The sequence below is a fragment of the Aplosporella prunicola genome (genome assembly GCF_010093885.1).
Source record: "Aplosporella prunicola CBS 121167 unplaced genomic scaffold K452scaffold_21, whole genome shotgun sequence".
Lineage (NCBI taxonomy): Eukaryota > Fungi > Ascomycota > Dothideomycetes > Botryosphaeriales > Aplosporellaceae > Aplosporella > Aplosporella prunicola.
In genome coordinates this window covers 502,331-523,390 of record NW_022983549.1, presented here as the reverse complement: position 1 = coordinate 523,390, position 21,060 = coordinate 502,331, and the positions used below count along the sequence as shown (strand labels likewise).

The window sequence follows — 21,060 nt, the reverse complement described above, 5'->3', positions numbered from 1 at the left end:
GATCACACGCACCCACACTCACTCGCTTTCTCTCTCTGCGCAAGAGCACGCGCGGCTCGCAGCGGTATTTATGGGCCGCTTTTGCTTAGCTTACCTGCGTTTTCCAATACCCCAGACACCCTTTATTGCGCCCCACTTGGCTGGGTTCCTCCCTACCCGCGCTGTGCAGCAGGAGCCCAACGCCCTGGCTTCACCGAGAGAAAGAAGAGGAGAGAGAGAGAGAGAGAGAGAGAAAGGGATTGGGAGTGAGTGAGAAACAGACGGCGCAGCGGCCCAACTGCTACTCTCAAAGGCGCGGAGGTCGTGCCCGCGCGTCGGGTCGAGTCGAGCAGCGCACGACTCGCCGGCGCCGCCCTACCTAACTGCTCGTACTCAGACTCGCAGCAGCATGCTGCTGCCCAGCAGCGACAAGACGCGACGTGACTCGCCTCGCCTCGCCTCGCTGCCTCAATTCGCACGCCGAGCCCGCCAGGCCGCGCACCCGCGCTCGCCCTCCCGTACGGAGCCCACGTCCGCCCAACACAGCGCGGCGACTGGCTCGAGCGCGCGGCGATCCGTGCCTCCGGCAGCGAGGATCATTGCCGTCGGGCACTGCGGGCGCTGCTCCTTCGAGCAGGAGTGTTTGGCTCAACCACGGCGGCCGGGCGCGCACGTGGGGGTGCGCCGCGCCGCGTCCACTCTCCCGCGCCTCGACTCGACTCGACTCGTGTGCCACCTCTGGCACACTACTGCCCAATATTGCCCTTTTTTTGCCTTCTCTTTGCGCCCGCCCGCCACGGTTGGCTAATAAACGGTATACATGCACGGACGCGCGCCCGTGTGCCCTCGCCGCCAAATGACTCGGTGCGTCTTGAGGCCCGACTCGGACTGGCTGTGCAGCCCGTTGATCCGCGTCGGCCCGCTCGGGTAATGCGGTGGTGGGCGCGACGTCCGGTCGCTTACCTATCTGGCTGACTGCCATTACCGGTCAAGGTTGAGGGGGCATGGGCGGTGGAGATTGCAGGGTGTAGGGACAGGTGCGTCGGAATGGAACTGGAGGGGCGTGCTGCCAGCAACAACAGCAGCAGCAATACCGGTCCCGCAAAAAAACCCGCCAGTCTCTGTGCGTGTTGCTTTTGCGAAGGGGAGGGCGGACAAGAGTGCGACGCCTACTCGTTAGACAGGGCGCGCGGATTGCACGTCGAGTGCAGCGCCTTCCTCGCTCCTATCTACCCTGTCATTGGCGTGCTCGGCACGAGTTTGCTCCCTCGGCAATTGCAGCAGCAGCAACTGGCTAGACCTCCATACTCTTAAGCAGTAATCGGATCCCCTTCCCTGCGCGATACGCCCAGGGTCAAGCCCGTCACTCGCTGCCGTGATATTGTGCTTGCTTTATGCCTGCACAGCTGAACCTAAATCTGACTCCGTTGGGGCCAGCGTCAGCGATAAGGCACCCGGGCAGCGGTTCATGACGTTATGCTTCGAGCCTTTTCACATGGGAGAGGCAGCTACCCGGCCTGACAGCAGCAACGGGTGGCGGAAGAGGAGGAGGGGGGCGCGAGCAGTCCACAGAGCCGCATGCCGCGCCCTCGACCGTCCTGACATGTGAACCGCGACCGGTTCGCAGATCGCTTGGAAATAATCTCTCGGCCATCTGGCCAACAAGCTGGCCTCGGTGTACCTACCTGCCTGTCCACCTACCTGCCCATTCCAGGGATGTACAGCACGACATTTGCCCACAGCGTCCAGCGCTGCATTATCAGATGCAGGAGACATGGTCTGAGTGGGCTAGTGCTGGCCCCACGTCCGCTGTAGCTCGAGCGACGATAGCCGGCTTTTGCTCCTTGCAGCGGATCTTGCCAGCGTGGGGTGCACCGGCAGAAGACGGGGATGAGCGGATGGCTATTGCGCGCCGGTCGGCTTGGGTGCTATTTCGGTCCCCGCGACTCGTCAGCGATCTGATGCCGAACAAGGTCTTGTCCAGCCCCGGCCTGGATTGGAGTTTACTCGAGTAGAGCGGATAAACGAAGAGTGTAGGAGCAGGTCAAGTCCGCAGGCTGATTGCGCGGGGAATTAGGGACTTTCTTCTATGCGGTGCGCGAGAGGTTCGTTTCAAGGGTCGGCATCGCTTCCTAGAATCGCACAGCGCGGGGCCTGGAAGCGAATGCGTGCTACCTTGTTGGGATTTTGTGGTAAAAGCCCGTCGATGCTCATAACTTTCTGCCTTGGTCGAAGAGTCATGATGAGCTATCGGAGAAAGATCCTGTCGTGTCGACAGCTGACCCCAGGAATGGTTCCAGTCACTCAAATGCGCGGAGAAAGCTCCTTCACCTCGTGATTATGGCCAAGGTAATCCTGTCAGCACCGTGGAACCCAGACGGCACAACTGTGGCTGTTATACAGCGTGATGGCTGAAGAATGTGAGGGAATTCAAATACTGTAGAAGAAGAAAAGAGAGCGGTGCGGGAAGGGCAGACTGATCTGGCTTTGGGCCGAGATGTCTGGGAGGCGCTGGGCCGGGTATCCAGATCGCGCCTTTGCCCTCACTATCAAGGGATGGCGGGGGGAAATAGGCCTCACCGGTGATTGCCTTAGCGCCCGCCGCGCTGCTTTCAGGTATTGAAGGCACCGAAAAGGAATCTGGCGCAGGCAGATAGCACCTTCAGAAATCATTTGACCCTCACGGGCGTCGGTACGTTCCTTATCTGAACGAGCAGTGCCACATTCGTGCCACTGGGGCGAGGTTTGCCGCATGATCGCGATCTGACTGGGCGGTGGGTGGGGACATGCTGTGCACAGCACTTCAGACCTTTTGCGGGTTTGAGATACACGGCTGCAACCGGTCAATAGCCGGTCTCGAGCCTGTGAAACTGCCAGCGTACCACCTTTCCTCGTTGGAAGGCTGAAACGTACCCACGGACCGTTAGCATAGGAAGATGCCGGAGGGCGCACCGTTGTGGTCGTACAAGGACGTCGCTTGGGCTCTTGGGACCTTTCGGGGCGTGGTTGGGCGCGGCCGCCGTCGCTACGTAGCGGTCGAAGGGAGTACGCAAGGTGTGGGAGCACAAGAACCCTCTTCCTGGATGGCTCCACGTTGCAGCGCGATACTGCACAAAGCCCGCTCAGAGACGGCCGTGAGAGCGTCGAAAGCCGGGAAGATTCAACTCCGCGCGCGCTCATAGCAGGAAAAAAAAAAAAAAAAAAAAAAAAAAAAAAAAAAATAAGTTGGTACTTACCGCCGGCAGGCAAAAAGCACGACGCGCATATCGAGTGCAATTCTTTTCCCGCACGTGGATTCTGACCTCTAGGACCATGAGCAGGCCCCGCTCTGTGCGAAGAAGGCAACCACCTGCCTGCGATCTGCCCTGTCGAGCGGCGCGATTCTGCAGCCCAATCAACTCCAGGTATTTTGCGTTGTAGGGGTGTCTAGTGACCTGGTAGGTGAGATGGCCATCGGGTCAGACTGGCAGCTGGCGAAAGTTCAGCGCTCACGTGTGGGGGGAGAGAGAGAGATGAGATGAGCGGGGCGGGCGGTTGAGCCTCGTTCCTTTTTTTTTGACTTGATGGGCGACATGGGCCATGGGCCATGGGCGACGGGTGACGGGCGGCGATGATGGAGATGATTTCGCGGGCTGGCGCCAGCCAACTCTATCGCGAGCCATCTTCAGCAGCCGGCGAAGTCGGGGCGGCGGACGGGTACGGCGGGCGAGTGAGTCAAGGCCGAAGCCGAATGGACGAGTGAGAGAGGGCGGCGGAGGCCAGCATCAAGGTACGGGACGGGCTAAGGCCGCAAACGTATGGGTTCCTGGGAACGAAGGAAAATGCCGCGTTGCGTCCCGTCTGCAGGCGCCAGGGTGGTGCTGGAGTCTCACGCCGTTGATGTGGTGTCTCGTCTCTGCCTTGCGACGTTGCCTTGTAACCGGCCGGCCGTGGCACTGGGGAAGCCTGAGGTCGCGGCGCCCAGCTCGCCCGGCGGTCCCCACGCCTAGGCTTTGCACTATCCACGGATCCGCGTGGAGGTGGGCGGCGGCGTGTTATTATTGTTGCTTGGGACCGGACGGCGCGGGAAGCCATCATGGGCCCGCGTCCAGCTCTTCAACTGCCAGCATCCCCCCTCTCTCCCCCCCACATTCCCCGTTCCTTCCCTATCCATCGCTGCCTACGCTTCCGCCGGCGCTGCGTCTCATTGGGCACCGTCTGGCTCCAGCTATCACTACGGAACCTAAGCTGCCCCCTCCCACCCCCGGACGGCCTGGCCCAGCTATCTCTCGCGCATCCGCACCTCGCTCCCTCTCTCCCCTCCGCACCCGCGCACCCGCACCCGCACCCGCAACCACCACCACCACCCACCACCCACCACCTTCCCTCGACAATCGCTGCGAGGGGTCGCTTCGCTTCGCCCCATCGTCGTCGCCATCGCCGCCTTCCACCATCACCACCACCACCACCAACGCGACATCGGCCCTCGCGACGTCATCAGAGCCCCTTCGTGTCTTGCATGTCCAACGCTGCCCCGTCCGCCTTGCCTCCATCGTCTGCGCCGATCTCGATCCGCCGTTACATTCTCCGCCAGCCTTGACAGCCATCGCCACGCCGTGAAGCCCCCGTCCCCCTCCTCGCTTTGTTGCCGCACCTCGACACTAGGCGCGAGCTCCGTCTTTGTTTCCGCGTCGCGCCTCGCAGCCAACGGAGCACAAAGAGCGACATGACCGCAGGCCCCAGTTCGAGCAGCACGAGTCCTTCCAATCTCTCAAACAGCCCATTCCTGCACGGCTCTTTCAGCTCGACGTCCTCCTCTCCACCAAAACTCCCCTACTCGCAAGCGATGACGGCAGACGTCTTCTCGACCGGTGCGTCTCTGTCACACAGCTACATTTTGTCTCCGATTGGCGAGCGAAAGGCCATGGAAACGAGCAATTCTTCCTTGCTGTCTTTCAGCGAGCTGGAACCAACCATCAGCAACCCAGAACCGAGGTACATCCCGACCATCATCATGCGTAGGCTGCCACGCAACACAAACGACGAATCTCTCCGCAGTATGCTCCTTTTCGCAAAGGACCTCATCAACACTGAAATCATCAAGGGGCCCTTTTCCGAAGACGAGGGCTTTGTCTCGGCAATTGCACGATTCAAATCCGTGGCGGGCGCTCAGGAAGCGAGGGATATGCTAAACGGCAAGGCTAACGCTGCAAATGATGCCAAGATGATCGTGGAACTAATGCCCTGCAACCCTGTCGCTGGCGCCATCGGAGCCCGGCGCAATACCGTAGACGGCACAGCAACCCGACAGACGTCTTCGACTTCCTCGGGCGTGTCCTCCAACGGTCGCCAATCCTCTCGCTTCAACGGCACGTTTCAGTCTATGGACAAGATGTCTCCACCCAACGGAGCCTCAACCCTCGGCAAAGGGGAGTTTCCGGTGCCGGACGGTGGCGTCTTTGGCCCCAAATCCCCCATGGGCACAGCCTTCAAAGAGCGGTCAAGCAAGCAACTGATCAACGAGGATGCCGGCGACGATGAGACCAGTGAATTGATCAAGGACCCGGTTGCGTACGCTAGGAACGGCCAGAATGCGCCGGTGAACATGGCCCGTCGAACGACCAACCCGCAGATACCCGTCACGCGTTTTGGCAGCCTCTCCCTCAATACGACGAGCCCCTCGACCGGCCTGACGTCGCCGCCGATGTCCGCTTTCACGTCTCCTCGATCGCTTGCTCCCGTGCAATCACCTGGCCCCGCCATCACGGCAATGTCGCCTCATAGCATTACCTCGTCGATGAGCATGGGTCCCAACACCAACTACCAGATGACCCCTCAGCATTATCAGAGACACAACTATCCACCCGTGAACCCAGCAGACCAAAACCCGCCCTGCAACACCCTCTACGTTGGCAATCTGCCAATTGATACGTCTGAAGATGAACTCAAAGCCATGTTTTCCAAGCAGCGTGGATACAAAAGGCTGTGCTTTCGGACGAAGCAAAACGGTCCGATGTGTTTTGTCGAATTCGAAGATGTTTCGTTCGCAACGAAGGCGTTGAACGACCTCTATGGTCACCCTCTGCATAACAGTGTGAAGGGCGGTATCAGACTAAGCTTCTCCAAGAACCCGTTGGGAGTCCGGACCGGTCAACAGAACACGATGCCAGCTACGCCCATGACGCCCCAATCTGCCATGCCGGGTATGGGCAGCGGCCTTGGAATGTCTCCTGCTTTTTCTACGGCCACAGGACCGCCTCCCGGCCTCACTCCGCCTGGATTGACTTCGCCAGTCAACATGAACGGCAGCTCCAGCTTTGGCATGTTCTCCAACGGCCCGTTTGGTGTTCCGCCGATGAGGGCGCAGCCTCTCGCCGGAGGCATGGGCACAGGCGGCGCTGCAAGCGGGTTTGGAGGTGGCATGAACGCCGCTTACTCTGACTACATGATGGGTCGCTAAGGCGACCGTGATCTGAGGTTGTTGCTGCATGCTTATGCTAACGCGGTTCAAGAGGAGTTTCTTGTGGAATTCGGGCGGCGTACCGGTTTGTTTTCCTTCAGTTCTTTCCACTACACATGTCCAGTCATTTCCGACTCATTGCGTGGTGTTTGATCATCTGTATTCGTTTTTTTTTTTTTCCCACAAGTTTCACACGGGAGAATGGGTTTCATGGTCACGGCGCGACATACTCCTCTATGGCCCAGCTCGGTCATCAGGTCCCTTCGGAGGTGGATTCGTTTTGAGCATACAGCGATGATTCCCCCTCGTGCGTTTTGCTTTGTTGCATTTTTCATCATTGCCTACAACCTACAGCGATGTTGCATAGTTGCGGGTGTTCTGAGGGACTCCCGCTTTTTCTACATGTGGCTTAGATCTCATCCGACGATCCGAGCGAGGATTCAGAAAGCCGGCCTAGTGCGTGCTAGGCGGGAAAAGCAGGGCCTGTGGAGCGATGCATAATTTTTGCTGGAACTAGTTTCATGGCCATGGTATGGTTTTTTTCCTTGTTCTTTTTCTCTCAGCGACTTCTTCTACAAGAGATTTACCTACTTTTGCAAGGGCTTGGGGAGTGGTTCCTTCGGACGGAGACTTCTCTGGCACTGGATCGCACATTCGGACATCAGGGGCGCTTTTATTGAAGGAGCATGTCTGGTGTTTTTTCACGGCTGGGAGAATGCTTTTCTTTGCCTTTTCCTTGACGTGTCATTGCATGGTCCTTCGCTTCGACGGCTTGGCGTGATTTATTTGTTTCGCAGTAGCTAGATGCATTATAAACTCCGAGCGCGCCGCCTTCAAATATGATGTCTGTCTTTACCACTGGACGCTCGCCGTGCCTGAAGGTCCATGATGCGCTGCAGATCGTCGGCTGACATGCATCATGGCGTAGGCTAACATGCCACTGGAAGACGTCCCTGCCGATCGAGGCACGCGAGGCACCGTTGAAACCTCGGCGCAGATCGCTCTTGTCGGTGTTGAGGCATTTGGTTCCGGCCGGTGAATTTGGATGAGAGCGCCCGAATGGGGCCACGTGACCGAGAGCTCGCATCCGAGAAGTTGAAGAAAATCTCGGCGAACACCACACCTTCTATCTCATCCATCACCTGCCGCACCCACCCTCCGCTCTCCTCTGCCATTTCCATTCCCCTTTATTTTCTTCATTTCGTGATACAATTGAGCTTCTATCATTGTAATTCCTCACACCTAATACGATGCCCTCGCGGCTGCCTGCCTCCGCACCTTCCGCTTTCTCGCATTGCATCTCGCGCATCGGATCGCAATGCAGCTCGCAACAGGCTCGTAGTTTTGCACAATCATGTCGCCAGGAACAGACCGTTCTGCGGAGACAGATGTACGAGTGGCTCAACGGCCCTGGTTCAAAGCTCCGACAACCTCTTCCGGGTTCCTCCAACTACCTTGGCGCATATGACAGATACGGTCAATTGCAGCGGTTAGTGGATAGGGAAAAGCCGAGAACGGTAGAGGCCGAGGAGCCAGAGGAGGGTGAAAGTGCTAAGGAAGAAGCTACGCAAGCCGATTTCGATATGGATACGCTGCCACCTGCAAAGGGACAGGACCTCATGCCTTTCCCACTCAACCAGAACTTCAAGAGTCAAAACGTCTTGAGCGAGGCACTGCGAGAGAGGATCTACGAGGAGATCGCCGTGGAAAAGCAACCTATCCAGATTGTCAGCTCAAAGTACATGGTTACGATGGAGAGGGTGGCTGCTGTCGTCAGGTTAAAGACCATTGAGAAGCAGTGGGTTCAAGAAGTAAGTCTATCTTCCATTTATGTCTTCCTCGCCTCATGTTATGATGATACACAAAAAATTCGATTAGTCTTTAAGACACCCATACAAACCCATGGTTACAAAATTTGCTTTGCGAGCCTCTCTGATCAACATCTACATCTACCATTTTATCAAAAAGTTCTTATAATGGAAAAAGACCTAACGATATCCAGGGCAAGGGACTTGCGACCCCCTACTCGAAGGCCGTTCTTGCCATGCTGCCCAGGACGGAGCTGCAAGAGTCTGGTAGGCAACTTGATCACGAACCCATCCAAGATCTCCCCGTCCACCCTGCTACCCGGCAGCAAATCTTCTACCCCACGTCTGAGTCGCGGCACTTTACGCGCGAAGACGCGGCCAAGGTCTTTGCCCGTGACCTTCTGCCCGCCGACAAGCGGATTCCGCACCCCGACCTGGTCGAGGCGGAACGCGACATGATTGCGGGATTGAGCTTCGAGGAGCGAGTGAACAAGCAGCGCCAGCGCGACCAGAAGCGCGCCGAGGCCCTGCAGCGCGCGGAGCGCAAGCGCGCCGAGAAGGCGGCCAGGGTCAGCACGGTCAGGGCGCGTCGGTGGGACTTCAAGTTCGAGGAGTTTAGCGTCGACCAGGTCGGCACGGATGGCAAGAGCCCTGGCGGTGTCGGCTGGAGGTACGGCAACCCGCATAACGACCGGAAGAGGGGGCTGGTTAAGATACCCAAGAAGGTCGACGCGTGATGCGCCGCCTGTGTTATTGTTGTTCAGTGTACTATATACGACGTAGGAACGGCCTTTGACGATGCGGCTGTTGCAGGTTCGGCCTGGCTCTAGAGAAGCTGGGTAATGTAAAGAAAGAACATCTTGTCGAACTTGCCTCGACGTCCCTTGTGTCTATGGAGAGAAAGCTTGAACTGTCTGCCATGCATGTCTTCGTTCCCTCTCCAACCTAAACACAAAACCCAACACGCTTACACGCTACGCTCAACTGCTTCCCCATATAACATTGTTCGATCGCGTCCCCGGCAAGGTTCCTCCTCCCCTCCAGAACAACATCCTCGCCTGGACTTCACGGCCAAGTAAAAGCCACCTACACATGCTTCTGTCAGCTGGGCTGGGATGTACGAAGGAAGCACCACGTGCGGCAGCAGCATCAGCACCAGCATCAGCATCAGAATCAGCATCAGCACAGCACACGCCTCCAGCCCAGCCCAAACCAAACCAAGACAAGGCAAACAGACTACCGTCCGCGTACAATGTATAACATACCCGTCAACGTGCTCACTCACTTAGCCACGGCATACGTATTCAACAAACAAAACCAACCACCCACTCAATCAGCAAATCACTCAATCAATCACAGATACCACATCGTTCTGCGTTAAGTAGACACAAGCAGCAGCGCGCCCTACACGCTTAAAAGGACAAAACGCCACGAAGCGGATCCCTGTGCTCGTTTGGCGGCGTCTATCAAATACCTAGTTGGATGGATATATATGTATATGCACTCACCTCACCTCACCCTATCTCATCTCGTGTCTAAAAACATAACAGCGTCATTCTCGCTCCTACACGTTGCGGCAGGCGTGTCATCCCCTATTCTACGGCACGGTCACAAGGAGCTATGTGTAGAGATGGGGTAGACAAAGCTGACCGAAAGACCTAATCATGCCCAGCATGTAAGGCACTTGCGTAGATAAGAGTGAGTATTCCACTTGCTAGCTGGCCTACAACCAACCAACCAACCAACCAACCCATACCTTAACTTTCCGTTCCATCACGTCTCCAGTATCGAAGGGCACGAAAGCACTTATGCTATAAAAAAGCAATATTTACAATATACAATAACTCAAGACAGTGTTGAAACCCATTATTAGACAACAGTGCCGACGCTTATCACCCTACTCTGTTCTTCTTCGTCGCTATTGCTTAATCCTGCATTTTAATATTGCGCAGTCCTCATAGTACTGTATGTATATACCGACACAACTTGTCCTCTATGCTGCAATCTTCTTGGCGGACTAGCGGCGTCATCCTCCCTGCTTCCTTAATCTCCCAGTACCGCAGAACCTCGTTCTTAGATATGGCGCATGCGGCGCGGCGCGAGGCGGCTTTGATGAACTAGAATATATACATTAGTGTGGATAAAGCTGACCGAAAGACCCACTCAATGCATATACACCCTAGCATGTAAGGCACACAGGTTGATAAGAGTATTCCACTTTATAACCTACAAACAACTTAGAAGGTAACTTTCCCCATCACGTCTCCCTACTACTGCTGCTGCTGCTACCACTAACCTCAACCCCGTCGTGCATGCGTGCGTGCGTGCATATCCATGTCTGCCGTGGTATGTATGTAGATATAGGTGTACAATCGCCTCCCCCACCGCCCCCTCCCTCCTCCCCCCTCCACCACTCGCGCACCAAGACAAGCCATTCAGGGCACGAGAGGCTGTTTTCTCCATCTCTAACAGTCGTCGTCCTTCGGATACCATACGTACGATGGATGGTGGCGTATGTAGACCCCTGGGCAGTCTGATTGCTCCGCCCTCCCTCCAATCTCTCCTGTAATGTAATGGCGAGCTCGCTCGCCCGCCTGCTTGCCTGCCTGCCTGTCTGCCAGCCAGTCCACATCATTCCCACCTAAGATATTGGGCCACCCGAGCGCGTGCGCGCGTGCACACATACGAGCAAAATAATGCCCAACCCATCCCGACCAACGCATACCAACGACGTGACTCCATCAACGCCGCTCCACAATCACTAAAAAAAACACAAGTCAACGTATCGAGTCTGCCCGCCAGCGATGGATGATACCACGCCTACTCACGTCCCAACATGGCCGCCACATCGGCATCAATGCCCTCGAACTGGTCGCCGTCGGTGAAATCCGTAAACTCACCGTCGACCTTCCGGCGCTTAGCTGCGCCCTGGCCGTGCTGCTGGCCTTCAAACGCGCCCGAGATGTCGTCGTTCTCGTGGCTGCGCGCCTGCGGCACCATGCGCGCGAGGTCGAACACGTTTGCGGGGAGGGGCTCCGTGTGGCTGGGTGGCTGCTCCGTCATCGTGTCGGCGCCGGTCGTCGTCGTCGCCGCAACGGGGCGCGGCGAGCCGACGGGCGTGAGCGACTCGACGGGCGGGGGCGTCAGGGCCTCGACGTCGGGCGCGGCGGGCTCGCCGTCGGCGCTCATGGTGCGGCCGGCGCGGCGCGGGTCCGCTGAGAGGCGCGGATCATTGGTCGCTGGGGGGTTGGGCTGCGCGCCCGCGGGCGGGGGCTCCGCCGATAGGCCGCGCATGATGTTGTCCTCGACCTCGCGCTTCTTGGCTTCGATGCCCTGGCGGCGGGTGTCGAGCTCGGTGTGCGCGTTCTGGTCGTTTGCCAGCGCCACCTTGTTGGCGTCGAGCATCTTCTCCAGACCCTGGATCAATTCTTTCCTCGCCTTGATGGATTCCGCGACAGCACCCTCGGCGGACGCGAGCGACTTCAGAACCGCGGACAGGCGTGCGGCGTGGACGGGTGGGGTCGGGGTCGGCATGCCCGGGTCGATCAGCTTGTCGTACTCAGCATAGGCGGATGCCATGGTCGGCTTGGTTGTTGAATCGGCTTTTGAGAGAGCAGTCGCGAGAGGGACGAGAGGCTGAAGTTCGAGAGGCGTAGCTGGGCCGGAGCTGAAGAGCGAGCCACCCAGGCGCGGCTTCTTGCCCGCGCTGCCATTCTTGTCGAGCTCTATGCCATATGTTAGCTTGAGATTGCGATGGGAGGGTGGCAGGAAGCTCCCGTACCATCCAAGCTCTTCTCCACCTGGTCCTGTATGGGGACTTCGAAGATGCCGCGCTGTCGCCAGACTTCAATAACGCGCCGGATTTTTTGCTGGACATCGTGGGTCGCGCCCTTGTACGCTAGGGAGGTTGCTTCGACGATGATCTGTGAAGCGTTAGGTCTATCGAGGTGGAGAGGGTCGGGGCTGGTGGGACTGACAGTAGAGTATGCGACGACGAACTCGGTCTTTCTTCGAGCTTTGGACTGCTGGACGACCTCTGCTACAGCATCAGTATTGCTTCGCGGATAGGGCAGGCAATTGACGGGCGTACCGTTGGCCAGATAGATCAAGCTCAGGCGCTTGTTGGGAGTCGAGTCCTTCAAGCGCTGCAGCCAAAGCTGGCTGGTCCGTTCGGCATGACGCCTGCCAATGCCACGGTAAGTTTCCAGATGGCCAGCATTTGTTCGGGCTTAGAGTAGTACCTATGGAACATGATCCACTGGGCGACGGTGACGATGCCCTCCTGCGTCTCATTGAGGGCCGAGAGCTTGGCCTTGACGGCGTCATCGGTGTAGGCCATGGCGGGATAGCCAGGGAGCTGTGCTCAAAAGCTCTGTCACGCACGGAATCACTCGAGAAGTCTACAGCTTGCGCAATGCTCGTTGAAGGGGGAAAAGCGTGCGCGGGGCGAAGAAGTAGGTGAAGGCGGAGAGTGGAAGGGAAGCTCCCATACATTAAGTAGTTGGGAAGGTTGTTCCGGCGCCGACGCTGCCAAGCCTTGGAATCTCAGGCATCTATCAGGCATCTTTCAGGCAAACAACCATCGGTGTCGGGCTACGTACGTGCACTCTCCTAGCTGCTGCACCAGCTGCCCCAAACTCCGTCAATTGTTCAAACTTCCACTCTCTCACTACCTACCGCCATCACCACCTCTCCTCCCTTTCTCCTACAATCCCCCATAATCTCGCTCCACCATGGCCGACAGATTCCCCTCGCTGGATGAGATCGACGCCGGTAATGCTCCCCGAGCTCACCCTTAACCCCCAGCAAGCAATTGAATGAATGCACTGACACGTCCCCCTCAACAGGCCAGACCGAGGCCCGCGGCGACGCCAACTTCGACCTCGTCGGCGACTCTGCCGGCGACGACTTCCTGAGCCGCGAGCGCGCGCTGCTGGGCGACGACGCCGAGCAATTCGCGACGCCGGGCGCCACGGTCGAAGATGCCGGCGACGACGACCTCCTGGGCGGCGGCGGCGACGCCAGCGACTTCCCCGCCGTCGACAGCGGCGAGATCTCCGGCTTCGAGAGCTCCTTCCCGGCCATCGACACCACCAACGAGGTCAGTCCTACGAACTTAGCTCTCACGAGCATCCACTGACGCCCGCGCAGCACATGGCCCCCGGCGGCACGATAACCGGCAGCAGCGCACCGTACCTGCCCGGCGCGCCGCAGGCGACGTACGCGGCGCCGGCGGACGAGCCCGAGCCGGAGGTGATCCGGGAGTGGCGCGAGCGGCGCGACATGGCGCTGCAGCACCGGGACCAGGTGTCGGAGGAGAAGAAGGCGGCGACGGTCAAGGCGGCGCACGAGGCCATCGACGACTTCTACGAGAACTACAACAACAAGAAGGAGAAGGGCATAGCGCAGACGCGCAAGGACGAGGAGGAGTTCCTCGCCAACCGCGAGGACACCTCGGCCGGCGGCACCAGCTGGGACCGCATCGCTAAGCTCGTCGACCTCAGTGGCAAGGGCGCCCGCGGCGGTGGTTCCGGCACTGAAAAGGCCCGCTTCCGTGAGATTCTGCTCAGCCTGCGCAAGGACGAGAAGGCCCCCGGCGCTACGGGCTACTAGGCGCGAGTCGGGCGGCTTCTTGCACGCTTCTGATTTTGTATGACGGCCGGGCGACAACGGCTCCGGATAGAGGTTCTAGCGATTTGTTTGTTCAGAAATACCATGACGCATCACTGACTGCTGGCATTCGATCCGTACTGTGTGTGCACTGCATATCAAAATCCATCACATCACCGACTCTACCCCAACCTAACCTACAGTAACCTACTCAAACGCGCCCAACCCCCCCAACACCTCCATCGCGCGCCCCATCTCCCGCTCAATCACCTCCCTATGCCTCACACTCCTAACCCTGAGTCGACACTCGAGCTCGCGGGGCCGGATGTTAAACCCCTCCGTATAGTCAAAGATATCATAGCCCTTCTCGGGGCCTTCGCCCTCTAACGCTACGCGCCCCTCGCGCCCCTCAGCAGGCAAGACCTCAAACCCCCACACCAAGCACGCCAGCGCAATCGCCAGCGAGTTCAGCGCCAAGCCTGCACCGGGGCAGACGCGCCGGCCCCAGCCGAAGGACGAGTGGCCGTGGCCTGCGGAGGCGCCGCCGCTGCGCAGGGTTGTGGGGTGGGGGCGGCCGAGCTTCTCCTCGCCTTCTCTTGCTTTGCTCTTTGCATCCACTCCGTCCGCTCCGCCCGCTCCGCCCTCTCCGCCCTCTCGGCCGTCCATCTGGCCCGCCGCCCTCGTCGCCATCGCCTCCAACGTCTCGGCCAGGAACCGCTCCGGCCGGAAAACATGCGCGTCCGGATAGTACGCCTCGTTCAAATTGACGCCCCACGAATTCACCAGTACCGTCGTCCCCCGCGGCACATACCACGCCCCAACCCACTCCCCGGCAGAGGCTGCATGCGGCGTCCCGCCCAGCGCGGCCACGGGCCGCCAGCGCAGCGTCTCGTGCACTGCTGCGCGGAGGTACGGGAGACGGGGCAGGTCTGCGAAGCGCGGGAGGCGGCCGCTGGTGTCGGAGAGGGGGACCGTGGCTGCTAGTTCGGTGTGTAAGGTGCGTTGGGCGGCTGGGTGGGTAACTAGCGCGAGGAGCGCGCTGCACAGCGTGCTAGCGGTCGTGTCGGAGCCGGCGCCGAAGAGCGAGGCGGGCAGGAAGGCGATGTCGCGGCGGGAGAGCGGTATCGGGCTCTCGGCATGGGCGAGCAGGAGTTGTTTCGCGAGGCAGGGCGCGACGGCGTCGGCGCCATACGCGCGCAGATCCGCCTCCACGGCGCCCAGCAGCGCGAGGTTGGCGGCTGCTTCGGCGGCGCCGTGAGCCTGAATGTCGGCTTTCCAGGGCGCGAGAAAGGCCGGCACGTATTTCAGCCAGGGAAACGCCTCCACCGCGTACTTGCCCGGCACGTTCAGCCCGCTCGCATAGCGCATGAACGCGAAGCGGTCGCGCAGGACCTTGGCCTCCAAGCTGTCGATGCGCCGACCATACGCAGCCGCGAACACGACGCTCGCCGTGAAGCGCTCGAGCGGGCGCTCAAAACCACGTGGGGACTCGACGTCTAGCAGCGCGCGACACAGGCGCGCCGCCTCGGCCTCTTGCACGGGCTTGTAGGACTCGAGCGCCGGGGGCGCGAGCGCGCGGTGCAGCAGCTTTCTGCGCAGGGCCCAGGCGGGCCCGTATGGCTGGACGAGAATGCTCGCGTTGGCCCAGAGCAGCTCGCCCATGGCGACCATGCGGGGGCGGGAGGAGAATGTCGCGCTGCGCCGCTCGAGCAGGTCGGACGCGAGGACCGGGTCGTTGATCACCAGCGTCGGGTGCCGGCCTGTCCAGATTGTGTAGATGGGGCCGTAGCGGCGCGCCCAGGCGGCGAGTTGGGCCCAGGGGCGCGTGGGCGACAGCTGGTGCTTGTTCCCGATGAAGGGGAGGGGCGTGGGGCCCCGGGGGAGAAGGTACCATGTTTTGAGGTCGTGGAGGAGGAGGAGCAGGAGGGGGGTTAGGATGATGAGGGAGAGGGTGAAGGGCGTGATGGAAGGGAGAAGCGTGGTTAAGGCCATGCTGGTGGTGGTGGGAGGGAGGGAGGGAAGAAAGGAAATGAAAACAGAAAAGGAAGAGAAGAGCAAGAAAGACTGAGAGAAAGAGAGAGAGAGAGAGACCTACCTAGCTTGCCAACCACCTACCTTCGGGGAAGCTGCTCGCGCACCGCATGGCCGATAGCACAACCCCAGCCCGCAGCGGACATGCATACCCCACCCGCGCATCTACCCTCCGTGCGGGGCAGCGTCTCCACCTCCACCAAACCCCAGACCGATGAACTCCAAACGGGCTTGCCGAGGTGCCTGCCTACACTGAAGCGGGACCGCGCACCCAGGCCCGTATCGGGGCCAAAATCGCAGGGTCTAGGACGCGTCACAGCTGCTTGCAAAGTGCCGACGTCTCTCAACTGCCGACGCCCCCTCCCCTCTCAGCATCTCGCGAATAAGCCCATCTGCCGGTGGTGCTTGCCCGCAGCCACGTTATGCCGGCACTTTTGCTTCGGCAGTGCGGGCATCAAAAGGGACGACAACAGCAGCAGGAGCAACACCGCAAACCAAACCAAACCACACCATCCCACAGCTCACAAACCCACCTTACAATGCCCCAACCCCCCATCACCGTCCTAATAATAGGCGCCGGCTTCGCCGGCCTCACCGCCGCAATCGAATGCACGCGGCACGCGCAGCGCGTCATTCTCCTCGAAGCGGCACCCGCACTCAAGCCCCTCGGCGACATCATCAGCCTGGGCCACAACGCCGGCCGCATAATCCAGCGCTGGGACGGCGGGCGCGTCGCCCGCGAACTCGCGCCGCTCTGCCACCGCAGCAGCGGCATGGCGGTGCGCAGCGCCGACGGCGAGCTGCTTGTGCACCAGGAGTGGGCCGACAGCGACGCGGCGTTTGCAAAGGGCGACGGCGAGAAGTTCAACGGGCACCGCGCCGAGATCCACGAGGTGCTGTGGCGGCACGCGCGGCGTGTGGGCGTCGACGTCCGGCTCGGCTGCCGCGTCGAACGCTATTTCGAGAGCGCGGACGGCGCGGGCGTCGTCCTTGCTGGCAGCGGAGAGAAAGTCACCGCTGATGTCGTGCTCGCGGCTGATGGCGTGCGCTCGACGGCGCGGACCGCCGTGCTGGGCTACGAGGACCGCCCCAAGTCGTCCGGCTACGCGATTTGGCGCGCGTGGTTCTCGGCCGAGGAGCTGGCGAAGGAGCCCCTGACGAGGCATTTGGTCGTCGATGGCGATAGGCATGAGGCCTGGATCGGGCCCGACGTGCATTTTATCGCCGCGTCGCTCAAGGGCGGGAAGGACTTTAGCTGGGTGTGCACGCACAAGGTACGTCCCTCCCTCCCTCCCTCACCACTGCACCCAACCAACACCCAACACCCAACACCTAACACTCCCCAGGACACCACCGACGTCAAAGAAAGCTGGTCCGCGCCCGGCAGCATCGACGAAGCCCTCGCCGTGCTCGCAAACTGGGACCCGGTGGTGCGGGCCATCGTGCGGCTAACGCCGCCCGCCCGCCTCGTCGACTGGAAGCTCGTCTACCGCGACCCGCTTCCAACGTGGGTCTCGCCCGGCCGCCGCATCGCGCTGCTCGGCGACGCGGCGCACCCGTTCCTGCCCACGTCGATCCAGGGCGCGAGCCAGGCGATGGAAGACGGCGCCACGCTGGCCGTGTGTCTTGAGCTTGCCGGGACCGCAGGGACCGCAGGGACCGGTGCAGCGGAGGGGACTAGGGCTAGAAACGGGGTCCCAGAGGCGCTGCGCGCCTACGAGCGCATCCGGTACGAGCGCGTGCGCAGGGCGCAGAAGACGGGCGAGTCCACGCGCGATCGGTGGCACAAGGCGGATGTGGAGCAAGTGAGGCGGGATCCGGATGCTGTCAAGCTGCCTCGCGAGGAGTGGCTGCTGGGCCATGATGCCGAGGCCCATGCGTATGCTGTTTATGGGGAGACGGTTGAGCAGTTAAGGCGCGAGGATGAGGTGGAGGTGAAGAGGTCGGTCCTTTAGTGCGTTAGGTAGGTACTGTATGCTGTTTTCAGGGGCCGCTGTCATGGCAGGCAGCTAGGTATAGCACGCAGCTGCTCGCGATACTCTCCCTGTGTCCGTAAGCAGGAAAACTCAATACCTACCTTAGCAACTGCACATATCGGCTGTTGCATCCCCCCATCCCACCCACCTACCTAGTAACCCCCCACCTCGCCACCAAGCCCGCACACGCTTCCCAGCCGCAGTCGCCACGCCCACACACACGCACACGAGGTGTACTCTGTACAGCCGGGAAAACGGCCACGGCCCCGACGTAGAGTACAGCCCCGACGTACAGTGACGCCGCCCCAGCGCGCCGATCACACACACCCCGGCCACGCCCCGCACCCCGCACCCCGCATTCCCCACTGCGGGCGCCGAGCGAGCGAGCCGAGCTTGCGTGCGTGCGTGCGTGCGTGCGTGCGTTATGCCGCTGGGACGGCTGCGCTGGGCGCGCAACTGCCGACGTGTGTGCGTGTGCGTGTGGGTGGGTGTGACATGGGGACATGGGGACGAGGCAGAGGGGAGGTAGATATAGATATAGATATAGCTGCTGCGTGTCGGTCGTGCGTGTTGTTTGTCTGTCTGTCTGTCTGGATTGGGTGGTTGTCTTCTGGTCGATATAGATATAGACGCCGCCTTCTTGCCTCTGCTTCTTTTGCTTCTTCCTCTGCTTCTTTGACGTCTTCGACATCTACGCCTTCGACGTCTGTACAGACTACGCACCACGGCGTGAAGATGCCGTTTGGGATTCTGGACTGCAAGCGGCTGGAGGTGGTGCCGGGCACGGGTATGTACGTCGGTTTGGGCGGGGGCGTGGAAGCAAAGATGGCCGCGTCCTCCTCTTCCTCTTCTTTTTCTTCCTTTCTTCTTCTGTTTTCTCGATGTTGTTGTTGTCAACCTCGTCGACCACGCACTGATCGCCTCCGCTGCCAGCATGCATGTCCGACCAAGCGGACCTGCCCCCCGAACTCCACGACGTCCCGACCTCGCGCCTCAAGCACGGCACCGGGAAGTACGCGCACGTGCTGCTCGTGCCGCAGCCGTCGGACTCGGCCAACGACCCCTTGAACGTATGTACGGCCACATGACCTGCCCCTTCTCCTCCCTCTCCGCACAACACCACCGCTAACCCAACGCACGCACGCAGTGGCCCCTCTGGAAAAAAGACCTCGTCCTCCTCATCGTGGGCTTCTCGGCCGCGGTGGCAGGGGCCTACGGCCCGATGCTCGGCCCCGGCTTCGTGCCCATCGCCGCCGATATGGGCATCTCTGTCGACACGCTGTCGCACAGCACGGCGTGGATGGTGCTGACGCTGGGCGCGTGCGTCTTCCTCACTAATCCGCTCGCCAAGATGTATGGCAAGCGGCCTGTCTACCTCGTCGCTATCTGCTTGCTCTTTGCTGTGAATGTGTGGGGCGCGCTGGCAGATAGCTATGGCTCGTTTCTTGGGAGTAGGATCCTTGGCGGTGTTGGTGAGTGAGCGCCCGCCCGCTTGAGAGCCGTGCCCAGCCGTAGGTGTGGTGTGGTGTGTGTGTGCTGGCCTTGCTGATGCGTGGCTAGGTATGGCGCCCTACGAGGTGCTGGTGCAGTCCACCATCGCCGACATCTATTTCGTGCACCAGCGCGCAACCCGTATCGCCGTGTGGACGCTGTTCCTGCTCTGCGGCATCACAGGCGCCTCCTTCATCAGCGGCTACCTGATCGAAGACCTGGGCTACCACTGGACCTTTGGCGTCTGCGCCATCATGTTCGGCGCCTCGCTGATCGCCATCTTCTTCTTCGTCCCTGAGACGTCGTATGTCCGGGCGCCGCCGCCGACGCTGGCGCGGAACCCGTCGACCGCCAGCAGTGCAGGCGGAAGTGATGAAGAAGCCGCCGCCGCCACCGAGAAACGCCGCACTGCTGAGCATGTCGAGCGTATCGAGCACGACGAAAAGCCGCCCACCGCCCTCCCCCTCCCCCCGGAGCCAAAGACGCCCTACTGGCGCACGCTGCGTCCCTTCACCGGACAGCGCTACTCGTCGGCGCCGCTCTGGAAAATCATGGCGCGGCCCTTCGTCATGATCGTCTTCTACCCGTCCATCCTGTGGGCCTTCCTCATCTACGGCACGACGCTAACCTGGATCGTCGTCTTCTCGGTGGTGAACGGGGTGCTCTTCACCGCACCACCGTACAACTTCAGCGTCTCGCAAGCGGGCCTCACAGGTCTATCCCCCTTCATCCTCACTATCGCCGCGGAAATCGTCGCCGGCCCGCTCAACGACCGGCTCTGCCTGTTCCTCGCGCGCCGCAACCACGGCATCTACGAGCCCGAGTTCCGCCTCGCCCTCATGACCCTCGTCGTCCCGCTGGGTGCGGCGGGCTTCTTCGGCTTCGGCGCCGCGGTGCACTTCGAGACGCACTGGACCGGCCCCGTCATCGCGTACGGCCTGGCGAACATGGCGCTGGGGTTCGCGGGCGTGTGCGTGTTCGGCTACGTCGTGGACTCGCATCCTAGGCTGGCGGAAGAGGCGTTTGTCGCTATCAACGCCCGCAACTTCCTTACCGCTGGCGTGACGTTTTTCATCAATGCGTGGTTAGCGCGCGAGGGCGCGCTGCGCGTCTTCGTGGTCTTGGGGGCCCTGTTTTTGGCCGTTTGTGCGCTGACGCTGCCGTTGTGGGTGTTTGGTAAGAAGCTGAGGAGCTGGATTGCGAGGAGCGCGTTTTTGCAGGCGTTTATGAGCGATGCGTGAGGGTGCGTGGGGCTGGGCTGGGTGTATGTAAGAGTAACTACGTGGTAGGCCGCAGAGAGTTAGTCGCGATTCGAGTTGCCTGCACGCGGCGGCTTCGTTCTTCTTCTTCTTCTCCTTCTCCTTCTTCTTCTTCTTCTCCTTCTCCTTCTCCTTCTTCTCCGCGTTCTATTCGAGGCGCCATGGAGCCGGTGCTCGTGGTCAGGAATCGATGCCGTCTTGCCCTGGCGCACGTTTCTCCCCGCACCGACCGGCACCATCCGCAGCCCAAAAACGCTCCAACAGCAACGAAACAACAACAACAAACCCACCAGCCCAACTCCCCCAACCCCCAGACGCATTCCCTTCCCCCTCCCATCTCCATCACACACTCCCACGCACGACACAACTACACCAATACCAACCAACCATACAATGCGTAATTTACTGTGTGTACGGATTACATCAACCAACCCCTCACGTGCAGCCCAGCCCACCCACGCCAACCC

General features: G+C 60.3%; 9 protein-coding genes across 9 annotated transcripts; 5 read left to right on the top strand and 4 right to left on the bottom strand.

Moving 5' to 3' along the window:
* Positions 1-304: 304 nt before the first annotated feature.
* Positions 305-1,216, bottom strand: K452DRAFT_81152 (uncharacterized protein). The gene has a single exon (XM_033547180.1). It carries the CDS (start codon positions 959-961, stop codon positions 359-361), a length of 603 nt encoding a protein of 200 aa, XP_033394832.1. The 5' UTR covers positions 962-1,216; the 3' UTR covers positions 305-358.
* Positions 1,217-1,948: 732 nt separating this feature from the next.
* K452DRAFT_290214 (uncharacterized protein) lies at positions 1,949-3,200 on the bottom strand. The gene has a single exon (XM_033540960.1). It carries the CDS (start codon positions 3,157-3,159, stop codon positions 2,410-2,412), a length of 750 nt encoding a protein of 249 aa, XP_033394831.1. The 5' UTR covers positions 3,160-3,200; the 3' UTR covers positions 1,949-2,409.
* Positions 3,201-4,804: 1,604 nt separating this feature from the next.
* On the top strand, positions 4,805-6,418 carry K452DRAFT_311058 (uncharacterized protein; the record flags this gene model as incomplete). Its single annotated transcript, XM_033543385.1, has 1 exon — positions 4,805-6,418. The coding sequence occupies one exon, from the start codon at positions 4,805-4,807 to the stop codon at positions 6,416-6,418; it is 1,614 nt and encodes a 537-aa protein (XP_033394830.1).
* Positions 6,419-7,794: 1,376 nt separating this feature from the next.
* K452DRAFT_198297 (uncharacterized protein) lies at positions 7,795-8,957 on the top strand (the record flags this gene model as incomplete). The annotated part of the gene is made up of 2 exons (XM_033535988.1): positions 7,795-8,229; positions 8,421-8,957. Coding segments are annotated over 2 exons (972 nt in total), but the record flags the coding sequence as incomplete, so codon positions are not given.
* Positions 8,958-10,629: 1,672 nt separating this feature from the next.
* Positions 10,630-12,671, bottom strand: K452DRAFT_360834 (uncharacterized protein). Its single transcript, XM_033546376.1, has 5 exons — positions 12,468-12,671; positions 12,317-12,408; positions 12,204-12,262; positions 12,008-12,149; positions 10,630-11,951 (listed from the first exon to the last, which is right to left on the bottom strand). The coding sequence occupies exons 1-5, from the start codon at positions 12,563-12,565 to the stop codon at positions 11,047-11,049; spliced, it is 1,296 nt and encodes a 431-aa protein (XP_033394828.1). The 5' UTR covers positions 12,566-12,671; the 3' UTR covers positions 10,630-11,046.
* Positions 12,672-12,822: 151 nt separating this feature from the next.
* K452DRAFT_255235 (uncharacterized protein) lies at positions 12,823-13,963 on the top strand. The gene is made up of 3 exons (XM_033538349.1): positions 12,823-12,999; positions 13,074-13,327; positions 13,378-13,963. Exons 1-3 carry the CDS (start codon positions 12,960-12,962, stop codon positions 13,837-13,839), a joined length of 756 nt encoding a protein of 251 aa, XP_033394827.1. The 5' UTR covers positions 12,823-12,959; the 3' UTR covers positions 13,840-13,963.
* Positions 13,964-14,067: 104 nt separating this feature from the next.
* Positions 14,068-15,786, bottom strand: K452DRAFT_197201 (uncharacterized protein; the record flags this gene model as incomplete). The annotated part of the gene is made up of 2 exons (XM_033535973.1): positions 14,068-14,440; positions 14,537-15,786. Coding segments are annotated over 2 exons (1,623 nt in total), but the record flags the coding sequence as incomplete, so codon positions are not given.
* A 620-nt stretch (positions 15,787-16,406) lies between these two features.
* On the top strand, positions 16,407-17,822 carry K452DRAFT_233183 (uncharacterized protein; the record flags this gene model as incomplete). Its single annotated transcript, XM_033537286.1, has 2 exons — positions 16,407-17,141; positions 17,214-17,822. The coding sequence occupies 2 exons, from the start codon at positions 16,407-16,409 to the stop codon at positions 17,820-17,822; spliced, it is 1,344 nt and encodes a 447-aa protein (XP_033394825.1).
* A 756-nt stretch (positions 17,823-18,578) lies between these two features.
* K452DRAFT_233060 (uncharacterized protein) lies at positions 18,579-20,575 on the top strand (the record flags this gene model as incomplete). The annotated part of the gene is made up of 4 exons (XM_033537278.1): positions 18,579-18,630; positions 18,777-18,913; positions 18,991-19,315; positions 19,404-20,575. The coding sequence occupies 4 exons, from the start codon at positions 18,579-18,581 to the stop codon at positions 20,573-20,575; spliced, it is 1,686 nt and encodes a 561-aa protein (XP_033394824.1).
* Between the last annotated feature and the right edge of the window lie 485 nt (positions 20,576-21,060).